Source organism: Mirounga leonina, unplaced genomic scaffold, assembly GCF_011800145.1.
Source record: "Mirounga leonina isolate KUSES-001 unplaced genomic scaffold, KU_Mleo_1.0 Mir_173, whole genome shotgun sequence".
NCBI lineage: Eukaryota > Metazoa > Chordata > Mammalia > Carnivora > Phocidae > Mirounga > Mirounga leonina.
In genome coordinates this window covers 68,702,628-68,724,176 of record NW_023270447.1, presented here as the reverse complement: position 1 = coordinate 68,724,176, position 21,549 = coordinate 68,702,628, and the positions used below count along the sequence as shown (strand labels likewise).

Here is a 21,549-nt window from a genome sequence, read left to right as displayed (position 1 = left end):
GTGCCCAATGCCTTGGGGAGGCTGCAGAGGATCTGACCGCTCACAGGCATTTTTTTTGGAAGCTGGAGTCCAAGAGACCTAACTTGAGACAGTTTTATCCAATGATTAAATTTCTGTAAGAGCCTCCTTTCTGGGCTCCTTGCCTCTGCTGCCATCCTTCACTCTGTATCCAAACTCTGTGTCCCAGGATCCCTTAGAGCAGGGGTCGGAGAACCATGGCCCTTGGGCCACATCTGGCCTATGGACTGTTTTTGTATGGCCCATTGAGTTAAGACATGTTCTTACATTTTTAAAGGTTTAAAAAACAAATAAAGCACTACAAAGAAGAATGTGCAACAAAAACTTCACATGGTCCTCAAAGCCTAAAATATTTATTATCTGGCTCTTTATAGAAAAAGTTTGCTGACTTCTGGCGTAGAGCAAGGTTTTTCAAATTGGGTTCCCAGGCACCCCAGGGTTCCATAAACGTACCTGAGCAGCCATCAACCAAGGTAGAGCAGAAGCCAGAGTGAGCAGAACCCTGCTCCAACCTAAGTTCCTTTTGATCTAGTTCATGTTTTGGGATTCTGTGACAGACATGGAGAGTGGTTTACTCAGTGTCTCTCCCTCAGTTTACCCATGCTTAACAGAACTCTGAGTTTGGAGTGTGGCAATGTACTTAGCTAACCTCAGAGCTAAGAGCTAAGTAACAGGGTTCTGGGCAATGAGACACAAGCTGAGGAGCCCTCAGGGCATCTTCCCACCTTTCTCCTTGCTTTCCTGGAATGCAGATGTGAGGACTGAGCTGGAGCAGCCTTCTTGTGATCATGAGGACAAGAGCCACACACAGAGAATAGCAGAGGGAAAACCAGAAGGTGCTGCAGACCCTGAAGGAACTGCTAAACCAGCCCTGGACTCTTCACCTCTAGACCTTTGGTATATGGTGAAATAAACTGTGCTTTGTTTCAGCTTCTGTGGAGGCATTTTCTGTAGTTCATAGCCAATCGCAGCCTAATAGCTACAGGTTCTGAAGAAAGACTTTCGTCACCATAGAAGTTTGCCAACTCTTGACCATCAGGATAAAGCTTAGCATCTTGGCAAGGACAACCTAGGCTGAAATGGCTTTTCTAGCTAATTAGAGCTCCCTTCCACATTGCTCTGCAGTAGTCCCACTTCCCCTATTCCTCCTCAGAGCACTTCTCTGAGCTCCTGAGGGCTGACCTTGGCCCACCCAGCCTTGGTTTATAAATTCTGTCAGTTTGACCATTAGCTCCAAGAAAGGAAGGGAAGTTCCTTTTCCTGGACATAGCCTGCACAGTGATTCCTGGCCGGATCTTGCTGGGGGCCCAGGGCAGGGTTGGACGGGTGGCTCTTGGGGTGGGGAGGAGGGGAGGCCAGTGGGAAGGTTGACCTTAATCCCAGGAGTTCAAGCACAATGCCCTGAGCACCCTTGAGAAGGCTTTGGAGGAGGCTGGGAACGAAAGCCCAGGGGCAGAGACTGAAAACTTTCAGACGTTTTGGAACTTTGGTCACTACTTCAGGTTGAATTTTGGAGGCTCAGAGAGTAGCAAACCCGTTCATCCATTCATTGGCTCTTTCATTCACTGATTGATGAGTTCATTTATTCACTTAGTCATTCAACAGTTAAAATGCACTTGCCACGTGCTGGACTTTGGGAAGGAAATGGCAAGCAAGCTAAACATGGCCACTGCCCTGAGAGACCCCACAGTCTGGAAGAGGCGATGCATGAGTCTGTGGAAAACACCATACAGTGTGATGGGTGCTGGAGTCAGAAGGGGATGGGGCAAGTATGAGGGCCACAGAAAGTCCTGGCTAGCGGAGGGCCAGGGCTTGCCTTCAAGAACAGAGGAGGGGGTGTGGGGACATCAAGGCCACAGCTAGGTGTGGGGAAAGAGGAATGTCAAGAGGTGATGTGAGGTGAGGACAACTTTAAGAGGAACAGAATCAGGTTTAGGACTTGGAGGAGGCCATTAAGGGGTCATGAGGAACGGGCTTAGGGGCACCTGGGGGAAAGCCCTCTGGTGGCCAGCATCTCACATGGGGCCCAGCACAGACAGGGCACGAATCAATGTTTGCTGAATGAGTAAGTGAGTGAGCAAATGGGCCCGCAACTGTGCCCCTGACATTTGCACTAGGAAGCGATCATTTGCCCGGAGAGTAATTTCCCAATTCTTCAGGTGCACAAAGGGAAGAGTGACACTGGTAATCCCTGAGGAGGGGATAATCAAAACCCTGTTATCTTTGGCTTTGAAGTTCATGAAATGAGATTTCCTTTCTCTCTCCAGTCCGTGCCCCCTCCCCCGACTCTTCCCCGCCACCCCCCGCCCCCATCTGCCTTGCTTTTACTTCTCTTGTAAAGGTGGATTGACTCTCCTGCTCAAACCCAGCAAGGTTCACATACAAATCAGATCATAGGTCTCAAGTTCATACTGAGGAGCTGCAAAAGAAAGGCAGATGTGTGCAGGTAGGATGTGGGTCTGGGCTTTAGTTCTGACCGCAGAAATTCCATCAGCACGTCTTCCGGGAGGCCCGGCTGAGAGGTCCTCACAGAAGGAGGCCCCAGGGCCCCACGGGGGCAAGGCTGTACCTGAGGAGCTACCTGACATGGGGCCAGGTCTGCTCCGTCAGTCATGAATGTATCCAAACACCTGCTGAGCTCCTCCTATGCCAAGCACTGTCCCTGCTTTCAGGGTGCTCTTGGGCTATGGGGGAAGGAGATTCTAAACCCAGTGCGACATGATATGCACACAGACAAAAGGTGCTGATGGAATGCTGTAGGAATAGAGGAAGAACCAAGATCTGGTGGAGTTAGGAGGGCTTCTCAGAAGAGGGGGTATTTGGACTGTGTGTTAAAGGGGGACAGGAACTTGCCTGGAGGGGAAGGGAAGGCACACTGGGACAGGATGTCAGACAGAGGTCTGAAAGGGCCGCGTGCGTCTATGAACCAGGAGTTTAGTGTGGCTGAAGCCAGGGCTGCCCCCCGGGTGGGGGGTGGTGGTGAGTGCTGTGCGCTTTGCTGCGAGGCAAGGGGGTTGTTTGTTGTTTAGCACACAAGCTTGGCTGGTCAGAGCCACCAGGGCGCCCTTCAAAGGTATAGTCCAGGCACCCATCCCAGATCCATGGAATCCTATCTTGGAGGAGAGAGCTCTGGAATTTGTGTCTTAAGTTCTCTCCAGGTATTTTTCTGATGATTAACCAAATTTGGGAAATAGTATTGTGAGTAGAATGACTATAAGGACTAAGATAGCCCAAATGGCCAGGTGGGGCTCACATTTCTCGAGGACATCTCAACCAAAGGGAGAATGTGGAACCATCTGGAGTAGGCCAACATCACTTGCTCTGAGCCTTCTTTCTTCTCCCTGAATCTGCCAAGCTTCCAGGAGGATGGCCTGGATATGTTTAATTATTTTATTCTTAGTTTACTGAGTAGAGACATACCCCTCACCTGCCACTCCAATAAGACCGTAAGTTCTTGTCCCCACAGTGCATTGCTACATGGTCCATAGGTACTCAGCCAATGCTGGTATCTTGATATATTCTTGGCCATTTCCACACCAGAGCATTTCGTTTCTCTTCGGACCTTCCTATTGCCCCTTGGGGGGCCCTAGTTACTGGAACATTCACAGCTCCCTCTCAAGCTCAGCCCACAGAGGTCCTACAAGGGGGATGGCATTCCAGCAAGAGTCCTCAGGTCCACAGATATCCAGGTGCCTGGATGAATAATCATCTCATGATCATAAGGAGGGGCAGACATGTGTCCTGCTCTGCACAGTTATAGGCAAAACCCCAGCCTCTCCTAATACCATCCTTCTTCACATGCCCCACGCAAGAGAGCCCCTGCATTCTCAGTCCATGTGCCTCTCACTTATTTCAGATCCTCCTACATCTTCACTCTCTTCCTCTTCGCCTGCTCTGCCCTTAGCCTGCAAACATATTCCAGTTTCCAATATCCTAAACAAACACTCTAAGTAGCCCCAAGCTTTCTGTCCACCTTACCTCCCTCTCATGCCCTTTCTCCTTCCTTCACGTCACCTTGAGACTTGTCAGAGGGGCTCTCTGGGCTCCTTGCTCCTAGAGACTCCCTTCCTGCTCATTCTCTCCCCACCCCACAGCTGTTTCTGCCCCCAAAGCTTCACTGAAAGGTCCTCTTCCAAGGCCAAAGCCAATGGTCTCTTTTCGGTTTTTCCCAGCAAGACCTGTTCCTTCCCACCATTGTCAGCATATCCTGCATGGAAATTCTTTCTCCTCCTTTCTCCTCCTAACTTATGCTGCTCTTCCTCTGTGTCTTGCATTGGATTTCTTTTATCTATAAGGTTGGTGTTTCCAGATCCATTCAGAATCTTCCGATTCTCTTTGCTCTCTCCAGGAAGTATTCTATTCCTTAGGCTTCTATTCTCACCCATGTGCTGAGGAGGTAATATTCAATCTCTCTACTGAACCCAGATTTACCCGATTTCCAACTGGGTAACATCCAAATGTCACTGCATGAAACATAGGGACTTCAAATGCACCGTTTTCCTCTTGACCCTGTAAAACATGTCCCTCCCCTTCCATCTCCTTTTGAAGGCTCCCATCGGTCCAAGTCGGAAAGTATCGCATCATCATTCATTTGTTCACCGAATCAATGTTTGCCGTATGCCCACTATGTGCCAGGCACTGTGCTGGTCACCTGGGATACAATGTTGAGTAAGACCCTCCTTTTCCCTCCATCCTCACATCCAGTCAGCCACCAAGTCCAATTCCATTCCCTACATTTCTCTTATATCTGTCTCCCCCTCAGTGTTTCCAAAGCCTTGGTGGATGCCCCCATTTTTCTTACTTGGGTAACTGTTTCTGCCTCCTAACTGGTCTCGCTCCCTCCAGGATCCCTCTCTAATCCTCTCCACTGCTGCCAGAGTCATCTTTTAAAAACTCAGACCTTCCTGCTATTGCTCTGGTTCAGAAGAAAGGATGACCCTCATCCTTTCCGAGGCTGATCCCTAGGGCTGTCAGTCCCACGCCCTCCCATTTACTCTGGGACCTTGTTCCATCCAGCAGCACAGCCCAGCTGCTGAGAGCATGGGCAGTGGAACCACAAAGACTGGGTTTAAATCCTGGTGCTTCCACTTACTGGCTATGCACTGTGGCTAAGTTTCCTATGCCAATTAACCTATCCACGATTCAGTTTCCTCACCCATCATGTGGGTCTCTTACCACCTAATTAATTGTGCTATGAAGAGAATGAAATAAAATCATTTATCTAGAAGCCTTAGCTCAGTGCTTGGCATATGATGTACTTAAGAGTAAGACATAACTGTTGTTGTTACTACCAACAGTCTAGCATTTCTGCCCTTAAAAATCTGTTTCAGGACAAAACCCAAACCTCTCTGCCAAGCACGTAGGTTCAGTATGATCTGGATCCTGTGACCTTTCCAGACTCATCTTGATCCAGACATGCTGAATTCCTTTCAGTTCTGAGAGGTTGTTCCAAACCTCAGTGCCTTTGCACAGGCATCCACTCTGAGTTATGGATTTCCAAGCCTACTCATCCTTGCAGACCCTGCTCAAATGTGAAAACTTCCCAACCTTCCAGTCAGTGGCTCCTTCCAACATTTTCCAAGGTAGCAAACTGGACACCCCTCCATCAGCATTTACCCATTCTCTAGTTTTTTATTTGCGTGCCTGTCATCTCTCCTGTGTACATGTTCCTCAAGGGCAGAGATCATATCTATAGTCAATGAATGAGTGAGTGCTCATCTCATAAGACATATTGTGAACTTGGAGAGACTGGGCTTTTCTCTGAGGGGGATATTCCAAGGGTGATTGGACTGGCAGTCCTTGACACACCTGTATCTCTCCTGTGGGCCAGTGAACAGGGTTAGGAACACATTATGCATCTTCCCTGATGTTTGCAGGAAGGCAGCTCTGATTCTTCAGTCTTGGATTTCTGGTTGCCACACTTAACACCCTTCTTTCTGCACACAATGCTCCCTGCCTCTCCTCCAGTGTGGTATCAGTAAGGGACTCCCTTCAGCCTCTCTGGGCTCCTCAGCACTACCTGAAGCTCATAAAGAACCCATGGAGATGACAGGAACATCCTTTTTCATAGCTTGACTCTGAGGGAGTACCCTTCAGAGGGCTGGCTTCAGGAACCCAGACTGGCATGACCTCCTGCAGGACACGTGAGGGAGTGACTGATATGGAGCCACTGAACTCCACACACCAGGTAAGACTAGCTCTTCTGGGGGGCTGGGGGGAGGGTGAATTGAATTGTTTCTCAGAAACTTCTCAGGCCTTATTTACACTTTCCCCTGCACCTCATCTTCAGGTTCAAAAGAAAATTGAGATAAGCATCTTTAACAATACCCAAGAAAGAGCCTTCTCATCAACAACTTAATAACTTTGTGATAGGAAGTCCTTCTTCTGATCCAGACTCCACCCCCATGTGGCTGAAGCATCTCTCCCCATTGACTAGGTTCATCACCAAATGGTTTGATGAAATGTGAGTCTTTCTTTGTAATATGCCTTGCAGAGGAAATCTGTTTCCATTGTCCCCAGCACTGTGGTCCTAAGCACTCTGACCAAACAATTTTAAAATGTTGAGTAAAATTTAAAAAGGAAAAAAAAAAAGCTTTTTTTTTTTACAAATTAGTAAATACTATGAACTGAATTACATCTCTCTAAAATTCATATGTTAAAGCCTTAACCCCCAGTGTAATGGAATTTGGAGACGGGGCCTTTACGGAGGTAATTAAGGTTAAATGAGGTCATAAGGGTAGAGCCCTAATCCAACGGGATTGGTGTCCTTATAAGAGAAGCAGAAGACACCAGAGAGTTTCTCTCTCTGCATGCATAGAGAGTAAAGGCCATATGAGGAGGCCATCTACAAGCTAGGAAGAGGCCTCACCAGAAACTGAATTTGCTGGCACCTTGATTGTGAATTTCTAGCTTCCAGAACTGTGAGAAAATAAATGTCCCCTGTTAAGGCCACCCAGTCTGTTTTGTTTTGTTATGGCAGCCTGGGCAGACTAATAAAGTAAGAATACTCAGAGTCCAAACCCAGTGACTGTAGGGATCCAAACTATGACTCAGAGCATGAAGCTGGCATTGGCCTTGGGTGCATATTTAAAAACTGGTGAAGTAGAGCTCTGATTTTCAGGGCCTTGTGGAGAAGAGGGAACAGGAGACAAAGGTCAGGACCCACAAAGGTGAGGACTCTAGTATGACACCCCTGAATAAAGTTGGGCTAATTAAAGCTGCACCCATAGTGTGAGGGTGAGAGAGAAGTAAGACTGCCTTCCTTCTCATCTGCCACTACTGTCCTCTGGCTGGATCTGGAGGCTGATTACTTATCTGAGACCTTGACACTAAGTGGACGCAAACAGAAAACTTCCCCCGAGACTCCTTCACAATAAGTCTGCCTTCACATGGGTTTGCACGTTACTTGGGTGGGTTGAAACCTTCATACTGAGAATTTAGTATGAGAGGTTTCTGGCTAGTAATGCTCCCAGGCACTGGGCAGAAGCGAATGTAAACTCTCTCTGGGAGAAACCACCTTCTACCTAGGTCTCAAAGAAGTCTCACAGACAAAGTTTATGATTCTACCCACACAGAATTACAGACAGGACAAGGAAGGAAACATGGTTCTGGGAGACAAGAAGTGAGAAACAACAGACAACAGAATCAAACTTGCAAAGACTTCTGATATTGGGATTAACAGATACAGGGTATAAAATAAATATGTTTAACATACTTAAAGAATTAAGGAACATATGAGTAGGGGGCAAACTACTATAAAATACGATCAAGAACACTTTTTGAAAACCAAATATGATCTCCTAAAATATGAATGGTGCTATTTGAAATTAAAATAAATCTTCAGGGGCACCTGGGTGGCTCAGTCATTAAGCATCTGCCTTCGGCTCAAGTCATGATCCCAGGGTCCTGGGATCGAGCCCCGCATCGGGCTCCCTGCTTGGCGGGAAGCCTGCTTCTCCCTCTCCCACTCCCCCTGCTTGTGTTCCCTCTCTGGCTGTCTCTCTCTCTCTCTGTCAAATAAATTTAAGAAAAAAAAAATCTTCAGTGAATGAATTCAACAGAGGTTAGATGTAGCTCAACAGAGAAATGGTGAAGAGAATGACAGAAAATTACAGAAGTTAAGAAACATAGAAGATGAAGTGAGAAATATTAACATGTCTTGTCAGGCTTTCAGGAGCAGAAAAGAGAGAGAATAAAGGAGAGAAAACAGTTGAAAAGACAATGGCTAAAAATTTCCCCAAACTGATGAAAGATAAAAATCTACAGATTCCAGAGCTTAATGAAGTCAATCAGGATAAATGCCAAGATATCCACAACGAGACACTTGATCATGAAACTGCAGAACAATAAAGACAAGGAAAAGACCATAAAAGCAGCCAGAAGAATATCATACAAAGGAATGACAATAAACTTACAGCAACAATGGGAGCTAGAAGACATTGGGATAATATTTCCATGGGCAGAGAGAACGTAATTATCAAACAAGAATCAAATACTTAGTGAATAGCAGTGTTCTTTCAAGAACAAGGGGAGAACAGAAATTTTAAGACAAACAAGAACTAAGAAAGTTTGTCATTAACAGGGCAATAAATTCCAAAGCATGTACTTTGGACAGAAAGAAAGTAATTCCAAAGAGAAGGACTGATATACAAGAAGAAATAGTGAACAAAACAGTAGATGTGTGAGTAAATCTAAATGGACATTAGTGTTATTAAACAAGAGCAATAATGACTTGTGAGCAAAAGAAAGGCAACATGAAAATACACGCACCATAGAGTATGAATTGGGAAGGAGTCATTAAAGTCAGTGTTCTAAGACCTCTGACTTTTCAGGGGGAACATAAAATTACTATTTACATTAGACTTTGCTAAGTATGCATATTAACACTAGACATCTAGGGTTAACCCTAAAAAATACAAATGATAGTATAATTTAAATGGTCTAACTTTTTCAGTTGAAAGATGAATTGCCAGAGGGGATTTTTAAAAATCCAGCTATATACAAGACATATATAAAGCATAAGGAAGTAGAAAGGTTGAAAGCAAGAGAACAGGAATGATTTATTAAACCAAAACTAAAAAAACCAAAAACCAAAAAACAAACAAAAAACTGATGGAATAGGTGGGGGTAAAAGCTTTAAAGTCAAAAGCATTACTATAGGTAAAGAGAGTCATTAAATAACTATTTTTGAAAAAGCTCAATTCATCAGCAAGATATAAAGTTCTCAACTTGCAAGCTCTAACAGCAGTCTCAAAATATATAAAGCAAAAACTGACAGAACTTCAAGGAATATTAGGCAAACCACCATCATAGTGGGAATTTTTTTTTTTTTTTTAGAGATTTTATTTGACAGAGAGAGAGAGAGACAACACAAGCAGGGGGAGTGGGAGAGGGAGAAGCAGGCTTCCCGCCAAGCAGGGAGCCCGATGCGGGGCTCGATCCCAGGACCCTGGGATCATGACCTGAGCCGAAGGCAGACGCTTAACGACTGAGCCACCCAGGCGCCCCCATAGTGGGAAATTTTAATTTGCCTTCTCTTGCAGTTGACTGATAAAGACGGCAAAACAATGAAGATATAAAAGATATAAGCACAATTAGCAAGGGTGATGTAATGAAGATATTAGAACACAAAAACTGCAAAATACAGCTTATTTTTTCAAACACACAAAGAATATATGTGAAAAATGACATTCCTGATCCTAAAAGTCTCAACAAATTTCAAATGATTCAAATACAATGTTCTCTGACCACAAGCTTTAGATCAGTAACAAAAAGACAGCTAGACAAATCCTCTATTTGGAAATTAAGGAATATTTCTAAAAAACTCATGGTTGAAAGATAAAAGAATAATGGAATTGGAAAATATTCAGAACTGAAGGATAACAGAAATACTACCTACAAAACCTGTGGGAATGTAGCCAAAATAGTCCTCAGAGGGAAATTTGTAGCCTTAGATGCTTAAATAATATTGAAAAATAATGAATTAAGCATCAAAGTTAGGATGCTAAAAAAGGAGTATAAACCCAGAACATACCCAAATATAACAGAAGGAAAGAAACTGGTGAAATAGAAAATAAACATATCAAAAGAAATATTAACAAAACTAAAATCGGTTCTTTGCAAAGAATTAAAAATGTGAAACCTCTGGCAATGTTGATAAAAAAGAGATACAAAATTAGAAATAAAAGAGGGAATAAAATATATATAGTGAGAGATAGTATACACAACTTTATGGCCAATAAATTTGAAAACTTACTAAAATGGACTCAAGAAAAAAATAAGATAATCTAATAGTCTTTTAGTCATTAAAAGTATTAAATCTATAGTTTGAAATCTTCCAACAAAGGAACACCAAATCCAGATAGTTCTGCTGAAAAGTTCCACCAAATTTCTGAGGTAAAAGTTATTCCAACCTCTACTATTAACTCCATAGGATAGAAAGAGAAGATACACTGGCCAAATCATTTTTTGAGGCTAACAATGTCTTCTTGAAAAAAATCTGGCAAGGGTAATACGTAAGATGAAAAAAAAAAAAGGCCAATCTCACTAACAAAATGGAAGCAAATTACTAAACAAAATATTAGCAAATCAAATATAGACATTTATAACACTTAGATGTTTATTTACCTTCTAATACTAAATTACCAAGTTGGGTTTATCCCAGGAATGAAAGGTTGGTTTGACATTAGAAAAATCTACCGATGTAATTCACCACACTAAGAAAATTAAGGAGCAAATTATGATTATATCAATAGATATAGAAAGGTGCTTGATAAAACGCTACATTTATTCACAATAAAAGCACTTAGAAAACTAGAGTCAGAAGGGAGCCATAAATTAGAAAAAAAACTTCAGCAAACATCATACTTAATGATAAAAACATTCTATTTAACATCAAACAATGACAAGTGTGCCCACCATCATCACAATAATTGACATTATACTGGAGGGTCTAGCCAGAACGTTAGGGCAAGAAAAAGAATAAAGAGAAGGTATAAGGATTGGAAAGGAAGAAATAAAACCATCATCCTTTGTCCTTTCTAGAAACCCCAAGTAATTCATAGATAAATCATTACAAGAATTGCCATATTAAAAAACCAAAGAATAAAAATTAACTGCATCTCTAAATACTAGCAAGAACTTGGGAGAAAATGAAATTTTAAAAGATATGATTTATAATAGTAACAATAAATATAAGATATCTAGAAGTACATATATTAAGAAACAAACAAGATCTATAATGGAAAAAAATTACACAAGTTTACTGACAGCCCTAAGGAAATAGATATACCATACTCATGGATGGGAAGACTCAGTATAATAAAGATATCAGTTCTTCTCCAATTGATCTGTTGTTTTGGTATAATTAAAGATTCTAACGGGTTGTTTTGTGGATCTTGGCAAGATACTTGTACATGAGAGAACAAAGGGCATTGCATAGAAAAAAACTAAATGTGAAATAAACATGTGAAGAGATGTATATAGCAGGGCAAACTACACACACCAACAGACAAATCTTAGGGATATAATTTTGAGTGAAGTTGATTAAGAATATATATGACATGAGTATGTTTCTATGAGGCTCAAATGCTGGCTTACTAAATAATATATTTTTAAGGATACACATTTGTATGCAGACTATAAAGAAAAGCAGAGGAACAATAAGTACATAGTCAAGGTACCTGAGGGATAGGGAATGGAATGGGGTTGGTGAGGGACACGCATCACTAAGGTGACTGTATTTTTTTTTTTTCTTAAGTTGGGAGATGACTAAGCAATTGTTTGTTGTATTGATGTTCTTTCTGAAAAACAAACAGGGTTCTAGAGGGGAGCGGGGTGGGAGGATGGGTTAGCCTGGTGGTGGGTATTGAGGAGGGCACATTCTGCATGGAGCACTGGGTGTTGTGCACAAACAATGAATCATGGAACACTTCATCTAAAACTAATGTTGTAATGTATGGGGATTAACATAAGAATAAAAAATAAATAAATAAAAAAATTGAATATATTTTACTCTTTTACAAATATGCTTTTTAACTACTTGATATTTAATAAAAAAACAATTTTTAAGAATTTCCTGCAGAGAATCTACCACAACCAAGTTCTGGGTTTGAAACCCCTTGGAGACTAACTGTTCCCAAGCCAGACCTGCCCACAGGATTCTCCCCATCCACCCCAGGAGCCTTACCTTGGCAGGGTTGAGTGCTGTGATGATCCACACACAGTGTGCATTGTTGTCATACTGAATAGGGAAATTGGGGGAGGTAATGATGCCCGAGGGGCCTCGAAGGTGGGCATCACACATGCGGGCTGCAGAGAGGAGATGAAAGGCAAGCATCTTAGTTTAGACTAGATCCAGTTCCCATCCCCCCTCCTACTTCCAGCCAGAAGAGCCTGGAGTCTGTATAGTCCCACCCCAGATATAACCTGCTTCCTATTTCCTTCCCCAGTTCTCCGCAGGCTCAAAGGAAAGTCACAGTTCTGGGAACACTGGTGGAGGGGCAGGCCTGCAAGTCCTCACCTGCTGCTCTGTAGGCAATGATGAACTTCTGTGGTCAGGCTAAGCAAGCCTCCCTATCCTGACTCCACTGTGATTGAGCAGCTCATCTCCCCCAGGATGGTGTAGGCTAGTACAACTCATGCTGACCTAAAGCCAGGTAGGCCCCAGGCACCTATGGAAGTGCTGAGCTGCTCGCCCCTTGCTCTGCTGACCTGTGTTTCCCCATTTGCTCTCAGCCTCTTGAAGTAGAATCTCAGGATGTCCTTGTCAAAGCCACCCCATGCGGCCCGAGAATGTCTGCACCCAAGGACTCTGCCAAGGCCCCCAGCTCAGCCCAGTGCCAGGTACCCGGAGTGATTTCAGGGCCAATCAAATACTTCCCAATTCCTTCCCCATGCTCAGCACATGTCTGAAATAGGCTTTTGACTGGAAGCATAAAGATTCAAGGTGAATTAGAAGAAGTGCTCTACTCAAGTAGATATAAAGTGTTATCAATCACAGCTTAATCTAATTAAGCTCTTTAAAATAGCTTCTAAACTAATTAGATTAAGTAGTGATTGATAACAGTTAAGGTACTACATTGTACCTAGGTGTTTGCCTTCTTTAAAAACGTGCTCTTTAGTTCTGGCCACATCATTCTTCAGTGTTAGCGCTCAGCTATTTTAATAAAGAGTTCTATGAGTCTGTTCTGTTGCTGCCCACATGGCAATTTATCCTAATTGTAGGCAAAGTGCCTAACAGTAAAGAAATAGTGAGCAAACTCAACAAGCTTAAGTATATAAAATGAAAGTCGTGTCAAACCGGGTTTCCTTCGATGGGGCAAAATATCCTAGGGCTCCTCTCCGTAGGTGGATAACAGCCACGATAAACCTTTCCTGGGAAAGCCTTCTTGGAGGGCCTGGGAAGCAGCTTCCACAGCCCCCGGACATAATTAATCTGCTCATTTCCTGCACTTGCTCCTGCACTCACTCATTCCCACATATATTGAGTGCCTGTCATGGGCCAGGCAGAATGTGGGGAGAGAAAAATATCTAGGACACACCCTTCCTCTCGAAAGGGCCACCAGTAAGCGGGGGAAGCAGGTGTGCAAACAGCCACGATCAAGCAGAGCAAGTGTTGTCAGAGGGTTATTTGTAAGAGGCTGCTGGCTCCGAATTGCTCCTTCTCTACTGGGACAGCACCCTCATCAAGGATGTTCCTTCTGGTGGCTGGCCCCGGTCTTATACCAGAAGGATCTTCTCCCTCAGGAGCTCCAATGGCAGTTGAGTCAAGTTTGAAAAAAGCCCTAGAGGAACCCTTTCCTCCATCCCCTTCACGTACAGCTCACTGTGCCTGTAATTCTGTGCTGGGAAACTCTTAGATTCACAGATTGTACTTGATACAACTGGACCATGGTGAGGAGAGCATAGGCTGTGGGGTTTACCAGCTTAGCCTTCTAGATTTGAAATCCATTTGCTGGTCAAGTTGGAAAGGCTCTCTGATTCTACTTCATCTGTAAAATGGGGCTAGTGATACCACCTCATTGAAGCATGGTGAGGATGAAATTGGATGAGATACTGGATGGGAAGACTCATTCAGGTCCTGGGACGTCATCAATATTCCACAAAGGGGACTATGGGACTCCCAAAGCCATGTTCATTCATTTCTAAAGGCCAAAAATCTTTTTCCTACCTTCCTTGATTTCTTCACTTAGGAATTTTTCCCATGGCTGAGAACATTAGTACACAAATTAGAAAAAGACCATCAAAACCAAAACCATGATCCCGCCCTACCTTTGCAAGGGGGACTTGTGGATTCAGAACCCTAGCCCTATAGGTAATTCCTACAAATCTCCACCAGCACCATTTATACCTCTTCTGCAAAGTCAGGTTTTGCTGCCTTAAAAGCCCTCACCTTCAGACTCAATTTATCCTGCACTTGTTTCTGGAAATTAGATGGTATTTGCATTGTTAATATATGCCGAAGGTCATTAGAGAGAACAGGTCAAAAAGGCATTTACCACTTTAAGGGCTTAAATAATTTATTACAATGTGCAAACAGCTAACATGGGAGCACCTTAAAATAGGTTCAGACTGGAGCACCAGCTTTTTCCCTCCGCTGTCTGGGTAGGGTCAGGGGGAGGGGGGTCTGTGGACAGACATCCCCCTGAACAGACAGCCCCTGGGATCCCACCACAGGATGGTTAGCTCATCAATGCCACCCACACAGGCTGGCAAAATGGGAGGTGCTCAGACAACATCTGAATAAATGAATAAACACATGTTGCTGTTTCTCTATTTGCCTTTTCCCATCAAATATTCTTCTGGATAACTTCCAGAAGTGACTTCTCCAGCACCTTTTGTGCCTAAGCTCTGCAGACAGCAACCCAGGGGACCTTTGGGAGACACCACTGGGACCCACAGCCAATCCTGGCATGGAAATAGCTTGGCACCAGAAAGCGAGCTACTCCAGATGTAAGTGCCTCTGGTGTTCTCCCTTCTCCCCAAATCTTATTCCCACCTTCTTCCATGCTGCCTTCCCTTGCCTCTCCTGCTCCTGACCTCCCTCCTTGCCCTTTTCCTAGGCCTCTCAAACCATGTCCCCACCACCAATTCTAATACAAACAAACCTCAACTTGTAGCTACATCTTTCAAAACCTCCCACTCCAACTCCTGCCTTGACTGAAGTCTGGCTCCTTCTCCCCAGGCCAGTGCTTTCCCTGCTGTCCTCTGCAGTGGAGAGTTTTCTCCCGCCCCCCAGTATCTCCTTCCACAAATGTTAGCTGACCCCACAGAGGTACTCTCCATTGATCTTCACTGAGATCTCACCCCATTGACACCAGTGTTGTCTCTTTAGCCCTAAGTTCCCTGTCCTCTCTTCCATCCTTATCCCACTTAGATCCCATGGTCTACCATTATGATCATTTTCTTACAAATCCACCCAAGTCTCTTGCTCCTTTTATCAGCTTGGATGACAGCAATCACGGATGAACCCCTCAACCTACATTCTCCAGGCCTGCCCTCATAGAGTCAAGCTTTGCTAGAGATAAGTCACATGAGTAGGAAGAGTGACACCACTATAAATTCATGATTACCCACCTCAAAGAATCCTAGATATTGCCCAGTGACTCTGCCATTCAGCTCTATGCTCTGCTCAAAGACAGATGCCCTCTCCATGTCCCCAGACCTCTCACCCTTCCCCTGGTCTCTCCTCACTCTCAGTTGATGACCTTGCTTCAGTCCCTGTGGATGAAACAGAGGACATCTGGTGGGCACACCCTCTCTCCCATATCCCAAATCTGCATTCTTATCTGCTTATGTGCTCATCTACTTCTTCCCTTCTGGTTCCAACAGAGAGATGGCTCCTTCACCTTTCAGAGGCCAGCCCTCCTCATGAGATCTGGTACCCTTGCCCAAGGTCAACCATGTCTATGAGCATAGCCAGGGCCTGCTGTTCTGGTGGATTCTCATAAGTCCACCTATGAGATCTTAAACTCCATCATCCCATTCTTTGCCCTGCTGCTTCTGTACCCAGCAGAGTGACTTGGTTTCAGTGGACCTGCTGTCCAAAATATAGGCCCCTCCAGCCCTCTGGCTCCCTCATTTCTCCCTGCCTATCGACCTCTACCTGGCTCTTCCCCTTCACTACCCAGTCTGGACTTCAAGACCTTTACCAATACCCTTATGCCCTCAACAGTCTTATATCTGTCATTGATGAAGTCTACCACCTAGCTTCATGGTTTCCATAGTAATTGAAGCTTCAGCTCAGGTCAGCCCTCTCCCTTGTCTTTGTTCAGTTTCCTTGACAATTTCTTACAGAGGCAACTTCAAACATTTGCCATTCAGTTGAGCCACTTAACCCCAGTGGTTGCTTTCTGCTCTCTGCTGCACTTGACCTCTCTGGAGGATCTGATTCTATTGAACCTTCTCTCTTTGTGAAATTCACATTCTTTGGCTTTCATGGTGCCTCTTGGCTCTTCTCCTACTTCTCTGACTGATCCTTTTCAGCTTCCTTCTTGTTCGTTAAGTCCTCAAAATTAGTTGTTTAAATCTGGGTAAAGAGTGTATTGTTCTTTGTACGCTTCCTTTAAATTGTCTTTGAGTTTACAATTAAATCAAAATAAAAGTTAACCAAAAAGTAGGGAAAAGGGTATTGTTTTATGTGCTTCCATCCAGAATATTGACTCTAAAGGATGTCCAGGTGCCATTTTCAAGTAGAATAGTGCCTTTGGAGTCAGGGTTTGAATCCCAGATCAACCCATTAGCTTTGTGCCCTTGGGCAAGAAGGCTGACCACTCCAAGCTTGAGCCAAACATAAAATGTGGATATTCCCACTTACCTTATAAAGAAATTATGGAAAATGTATACTGCAATGCTTTATCAAATACAAATAGTGTAACAACTGGGAGCTTTATCATTAGTACAAATATATAGGTATGAGTCTCAGGGAACAATGGGGCATGCTGTCAGTACATTACCTACGGGGAATAACTACAAAGGAAGGGAGAGGAAGGTTGGGGTAGGAGTGGGCAGAGTGGAGAGAGAGGGGAGGAGGGGATGAAAACAGAACTCTGAACAACATTAGTGTTTAAGTGGGCCTGGGAAGCTGATCCAGTGATGGCCACCAAGAAGGAAGACAGCCACCTGTAACTGTCATGCTTTCATTCCGCTGGTTTGTGCCCTATTTCCCACATTTCACTCCCATCTTATGAGAATGAGGGAGATGATTCAGAACGTTTTGGTAATTTACCCTGTGCCATATGGTATGTTAGTAGCAAGGCTGGAACTTGAACTTAGGTCTCTTGAGTCCTGAGTCAGGTGTTCTATCCATAAAAAGGCTTTTGTTCTTTTTTTTTAAATTACTAAATTACTTCATTTAAATCCAATTAGTTAACATATAGTGCATCACTAGTTTCAGAGGTAGCGCTCAGTCATTCACCCATTGCATATAACACCCAGTGCTCATTACATCATGTACCCTCCTTAATGCCCGTCACCCAGTTACCCATCCCTCCACCCACCTCCCCTCCAACAAAACAGAGGATCATAGGGGAAGGGAGGGAAAAAGGCTTTTATTCTTTAGAGATATACAAGTATATATAGATATATGTGTGTGAGTGTGTGTGTTTATGCATGTGTATTTGTACAGCAAATAGGGGATTTCTCCACAAAGGAGAAGAATAGTATGGTTTTCTGTTGAGTATCTACTTTATGGCTCAGTAACTGTATCTCATCTGGGGCTGATACTCAGTTCCTATTCTCTGTCAACACCAATTTGTGGGCACAAGAAACCAGGCCTCCAGGTCTCCTGGTTGTCAATTTGGTCCTATCCACTATCAGTGGTTTAGTGTTTAGTGTTCCCTGGAGCCTCAGGGTTCTTTGGAGGTAGCTTGGGGGCTGCTGAGAGGGGTGAGGGAGGGGCAACCCTAAATCTCCTGCCCCTACTTCAATGAAAGAAGCTCCATTTGTATCTGCTTTATTATTAGGCTTCTGCAAACGCTGATTTTTAAATACTGGGCTCCATCTGTAAAATAATTCTGCCAAGCTCTGTACTCTACCACCCACGTCTCTCTGGAGCTAAAGAGAATTAGTAAGTTTCATGTTTCCCTCAATCTACTTTAGATGATCAAACTTCTCTAGGACACATGAAATTCAAAACACTTTCCCCCCCCTTTTTTTTGGAACTTATTTCTTCGGTGGGATGGAAAGAGAAGAAAAACCTGTGAATACCTAATTTCAAATTCCAAAATGAGGGCACAGTCCCGTATTGTTCGCTCATTTCAATCACCGATCCATTCAGGTCACCCTGCAACATTTTTCAAGAACCTATTATTTGCCAGGCCCCATGTTTTAGCAGAATTAATTGCATGGAAAATGAATATTTAAAATCAAATCATATTTCAAATGCATTAGAGGAAAAATAATACCACTGTTATTAGTGGTGAATCCTTTTTAGAATGTGATCTTTTGATAACCTGCTTATTAGTAGAGCTATCCTGGAATTCAAAGAGTTTTGTCCCTTTTTATTCTTGAAGTGGGGTTCACTTAGACTTCTATAAAAAATTACAATTACGATAGTGATTCTAACTAATTAAAAACAAGAGATTTTTAAAAGAAAAACTTTCAAAACTGCTACAATGAGAGGACCCTTGAATCTCATCTCTGTCTCAGGCCTTGGCCTTCAGGGAAGCCGGGGACAGGCCATCCAAGTCCAAACCCAGGAGGCTTTGCCTTGTCTCTTCCTCCCTCCCAATTATCTGGAGGGGTGGGGGGAACAGGAGGAGGAGAATGGCATATTCTCACCTGCGCTGAGAAGCCCCTCTCTCTCCACCACAGTTGGCGCTGGTCACCTTCCATAAAATGGCTTGTTTAAATGTCGCCAGCACCGGGGAGAGGAGGTTTTGTTTTCCTAGTTCACAAGGGAGGGACCTGTGGCTCAAAATGAGGCAGGAACCTGCCCAGGGCCAGCAAGCTAATAGGAGGCAGAGTTGTGCTCTAGGTCAAAGCCTGTGTGCGCCCCCAGCTGCTGTGATTGTGATAAAATTGGCCAAGACAGTGAGGGAACAGGCTTCTAAAACCCTGCAGCCCCTAGATGCTAAGGAGGGGGTGCTCCCAGGCAGGGGGAGGCCGCATGCAGACGGTGCCTGATAGCACACAAGCCTCGCAGATGCTCCTGGATCATTTCTAAGTGAGCGCTTTCTTTCTTTTTTTTTTTTTTTTAAAGATTTTATTTATTTATTTGAGACAGGGAGAATGAGAGACAGCATGAGAGGGAGGAGGGTCAGAGGGAGAAGCAGACTCCCCGCCAAGCAGGGAGCCCGATGCGGGACTCAATCCCCGGACTCCAGGATCATGACCTGAGCCGAAGGCAGTCGCTTAACCAACTGAGCCACCCAGGCGCCCTAAGTGAGCACTTTCAATACACTACCTCCTCTAGGCCTCACGGTAATGCCAAGGAGTAGTCATGTTCTATAATCGTTGCCTTTTAGCAGAAAAAAAGAGAAAAGATTCAGATAGGTGCAGGGACTGGCCCGAGGACACCCAGCTACAAAGCGGTGGGGGCTTCATTTGAATGCAATTCTGCCTGGCTTTGTTTCCCATGATTTTCCTCCGCCACCCAGCGGCAGAGGATGAGAGGAGAACGGATGTGTAAAGCTTAGCCCAAAGCTCAGTTAACAGGGTGGCAGAGAATTTAGAGTCCAGTGTGTCAAAATCACTGGACATGACCTGAATGGGCCACATAACACATCTGGATAAGCGTGATCACTTGACTGTGAACTTCCTTCTGAAATGCCAGTCCTTCCCTACCCTGGGCATAGTCACGTAAACCATCCCCCGTCCTAAGAGAAGAATCTTCTGCCAATGAAAAGGTTTTGGGAGAGATCAGATTCCACTACGGCCCAAAGGCACTGTTATTCTGGTTCCTCAAAAGGAATTTTGAAAGAACAGATTGGCCTAGGGTCCTTTTGGTCCTCAGACGTGATTAATTCTATGCCTCTCTACACAGCTGGTTTCTTGGCTCCCTGGAAGTGGAATGTTTGCTATCTTATTATTCATTCATTCAATCACACATTCAACATCTGTTATCGAACACCTACTACTATCTGCCAGGCCCCATTCTAGGCATTCTTGCCCTATTGAGCTGATATTCTAGCGTGAGGATATTTGTTTTCTTGTCAAGCTTTTTCTGATTCATTAGATGTTTCCATATCCACAACTCCCACATTAGCACAAGATGGGTAGGGTAGGTACCATTATCTACATGATTAAGAAAACAAGGCCAGGGAAAACGGATGATTTGCCAAACTGCCCATGGCTAGCTGGTGGCAAAGCTGGGAGTTATACCTAAGACTCTGTCTTTTGTTTGATTTTTAAAAAATATTAGCTAAGTGGAATCTTTGAAATAATATCACTAAGATCAGTGGGAACACAAAGTACATTAATTGTGGGTCATGGCCACCTCGAAGCTGAGTGAGAATGAATACATCTGAAGCTTCTTTCAAAAGTATTTTCATGACCTTCTTCCAAGATTACTCAACAACACATTAAAAAAAAAAAAGGGAGTGGGTTTCAGCTCCAACTCTGTCCCTTCCTTACTGTAATCATCATCTAAGTTCTTTCTCCTGGACCCCTTTCTGTGCATCAATTTCATTTTAGTATATAAGCCTGGAGAGAGGCAAAGCATCTCCTTCTTAAACTGGGAAGGATTCAGAATGTAACTTTATGGCAGGCAATGTACCTTCTCTTCCAAAGAGGCACTCAAGAGAGCAACCGTTGGCTTTGTTCACAAACTCCAGAGAGACTGCTCAGTCTTGCACCAATTGCTGAGCTCTGGTCATGTGCATAAATAGTAGAAGAGAGATGCACACAGGGCAGGAGAAATGAAAAGCCAGCTACCGTTGCCCTGGGGGTTGAGGCCAGGGGCTTCTCTACCATAGAGGCAGCTGCTGTCCTGTCTCAGGGAAGGAAAACATTCAGGTCTACTATTTTAAGATGTGGGGGACGGGGGCCCTGGCAGCCCAGCCTCAGGCCATGCATGTGATGGCTGGGAATGTGGGTGGCGGGGCCTTTGAAAACAAGATGTGCCAGGTGTGGGGTTAGAAGATTCCTACAGAGAAGCCTTCTGATATCAATGGTCCACGTGACTCCTGCCTAGCTAAGAGCATTCTTCTAGAGGTGACAGGTCTGTGGATTGCTGAGCACATGGAAAGAAACAAAGGCATTGAGACAGAGGGTTTGGGGTGTATATGTGTTATACTGGAGGGAATCAAGGTAACATTATTCAAGCTGACTTCCCTTCCACTTGAGGTGTAGTTGTGATGTCTTTGTGCAGTGAGCTAGCAACCTGCTTCCTATGTGCCTCCCCCACCTGACCGTAAGGTCCATGCCGGGCAGGGGCCGTGTCTGTCATCCCCACCTTTGTATCTCCTGATCCTAGCATAGGCCTTGATACAGAGATGGTGTTAACTAAATATAATAAGTTAATCAGTCAATGAATGCAGAACCCAAGGCCTGGAGCACAGCGAGAGTGAGGCAAGCCAGTCTGGATGCAAG

At 44.2% G+C, this 21,549-nt stretch overlaps 1 protein-coding gene across 1 annotated transcript in view; it reads right to left on the bottom strand.

The window, feature by feature from the left end:
- CSMD2 (CUB and Sushi multiple domains 2) overlaps window positions 1-21,549 on the bottom strand; it is a 587,452-nt gene that overhangs the window by 270,950 nt on the left and 294,953 nt on the right. The window contains exon 10 of the mRNA XM_035019158.1: window positions 12,206-12,327. Coding sequence (XP_034875049.1) covers window positions 12,206-12,327 — 122 coding nt within the window. The remainder of the gene's footprint in view (window positions 1-12,205; window positions 12,328-21,549) is intronic.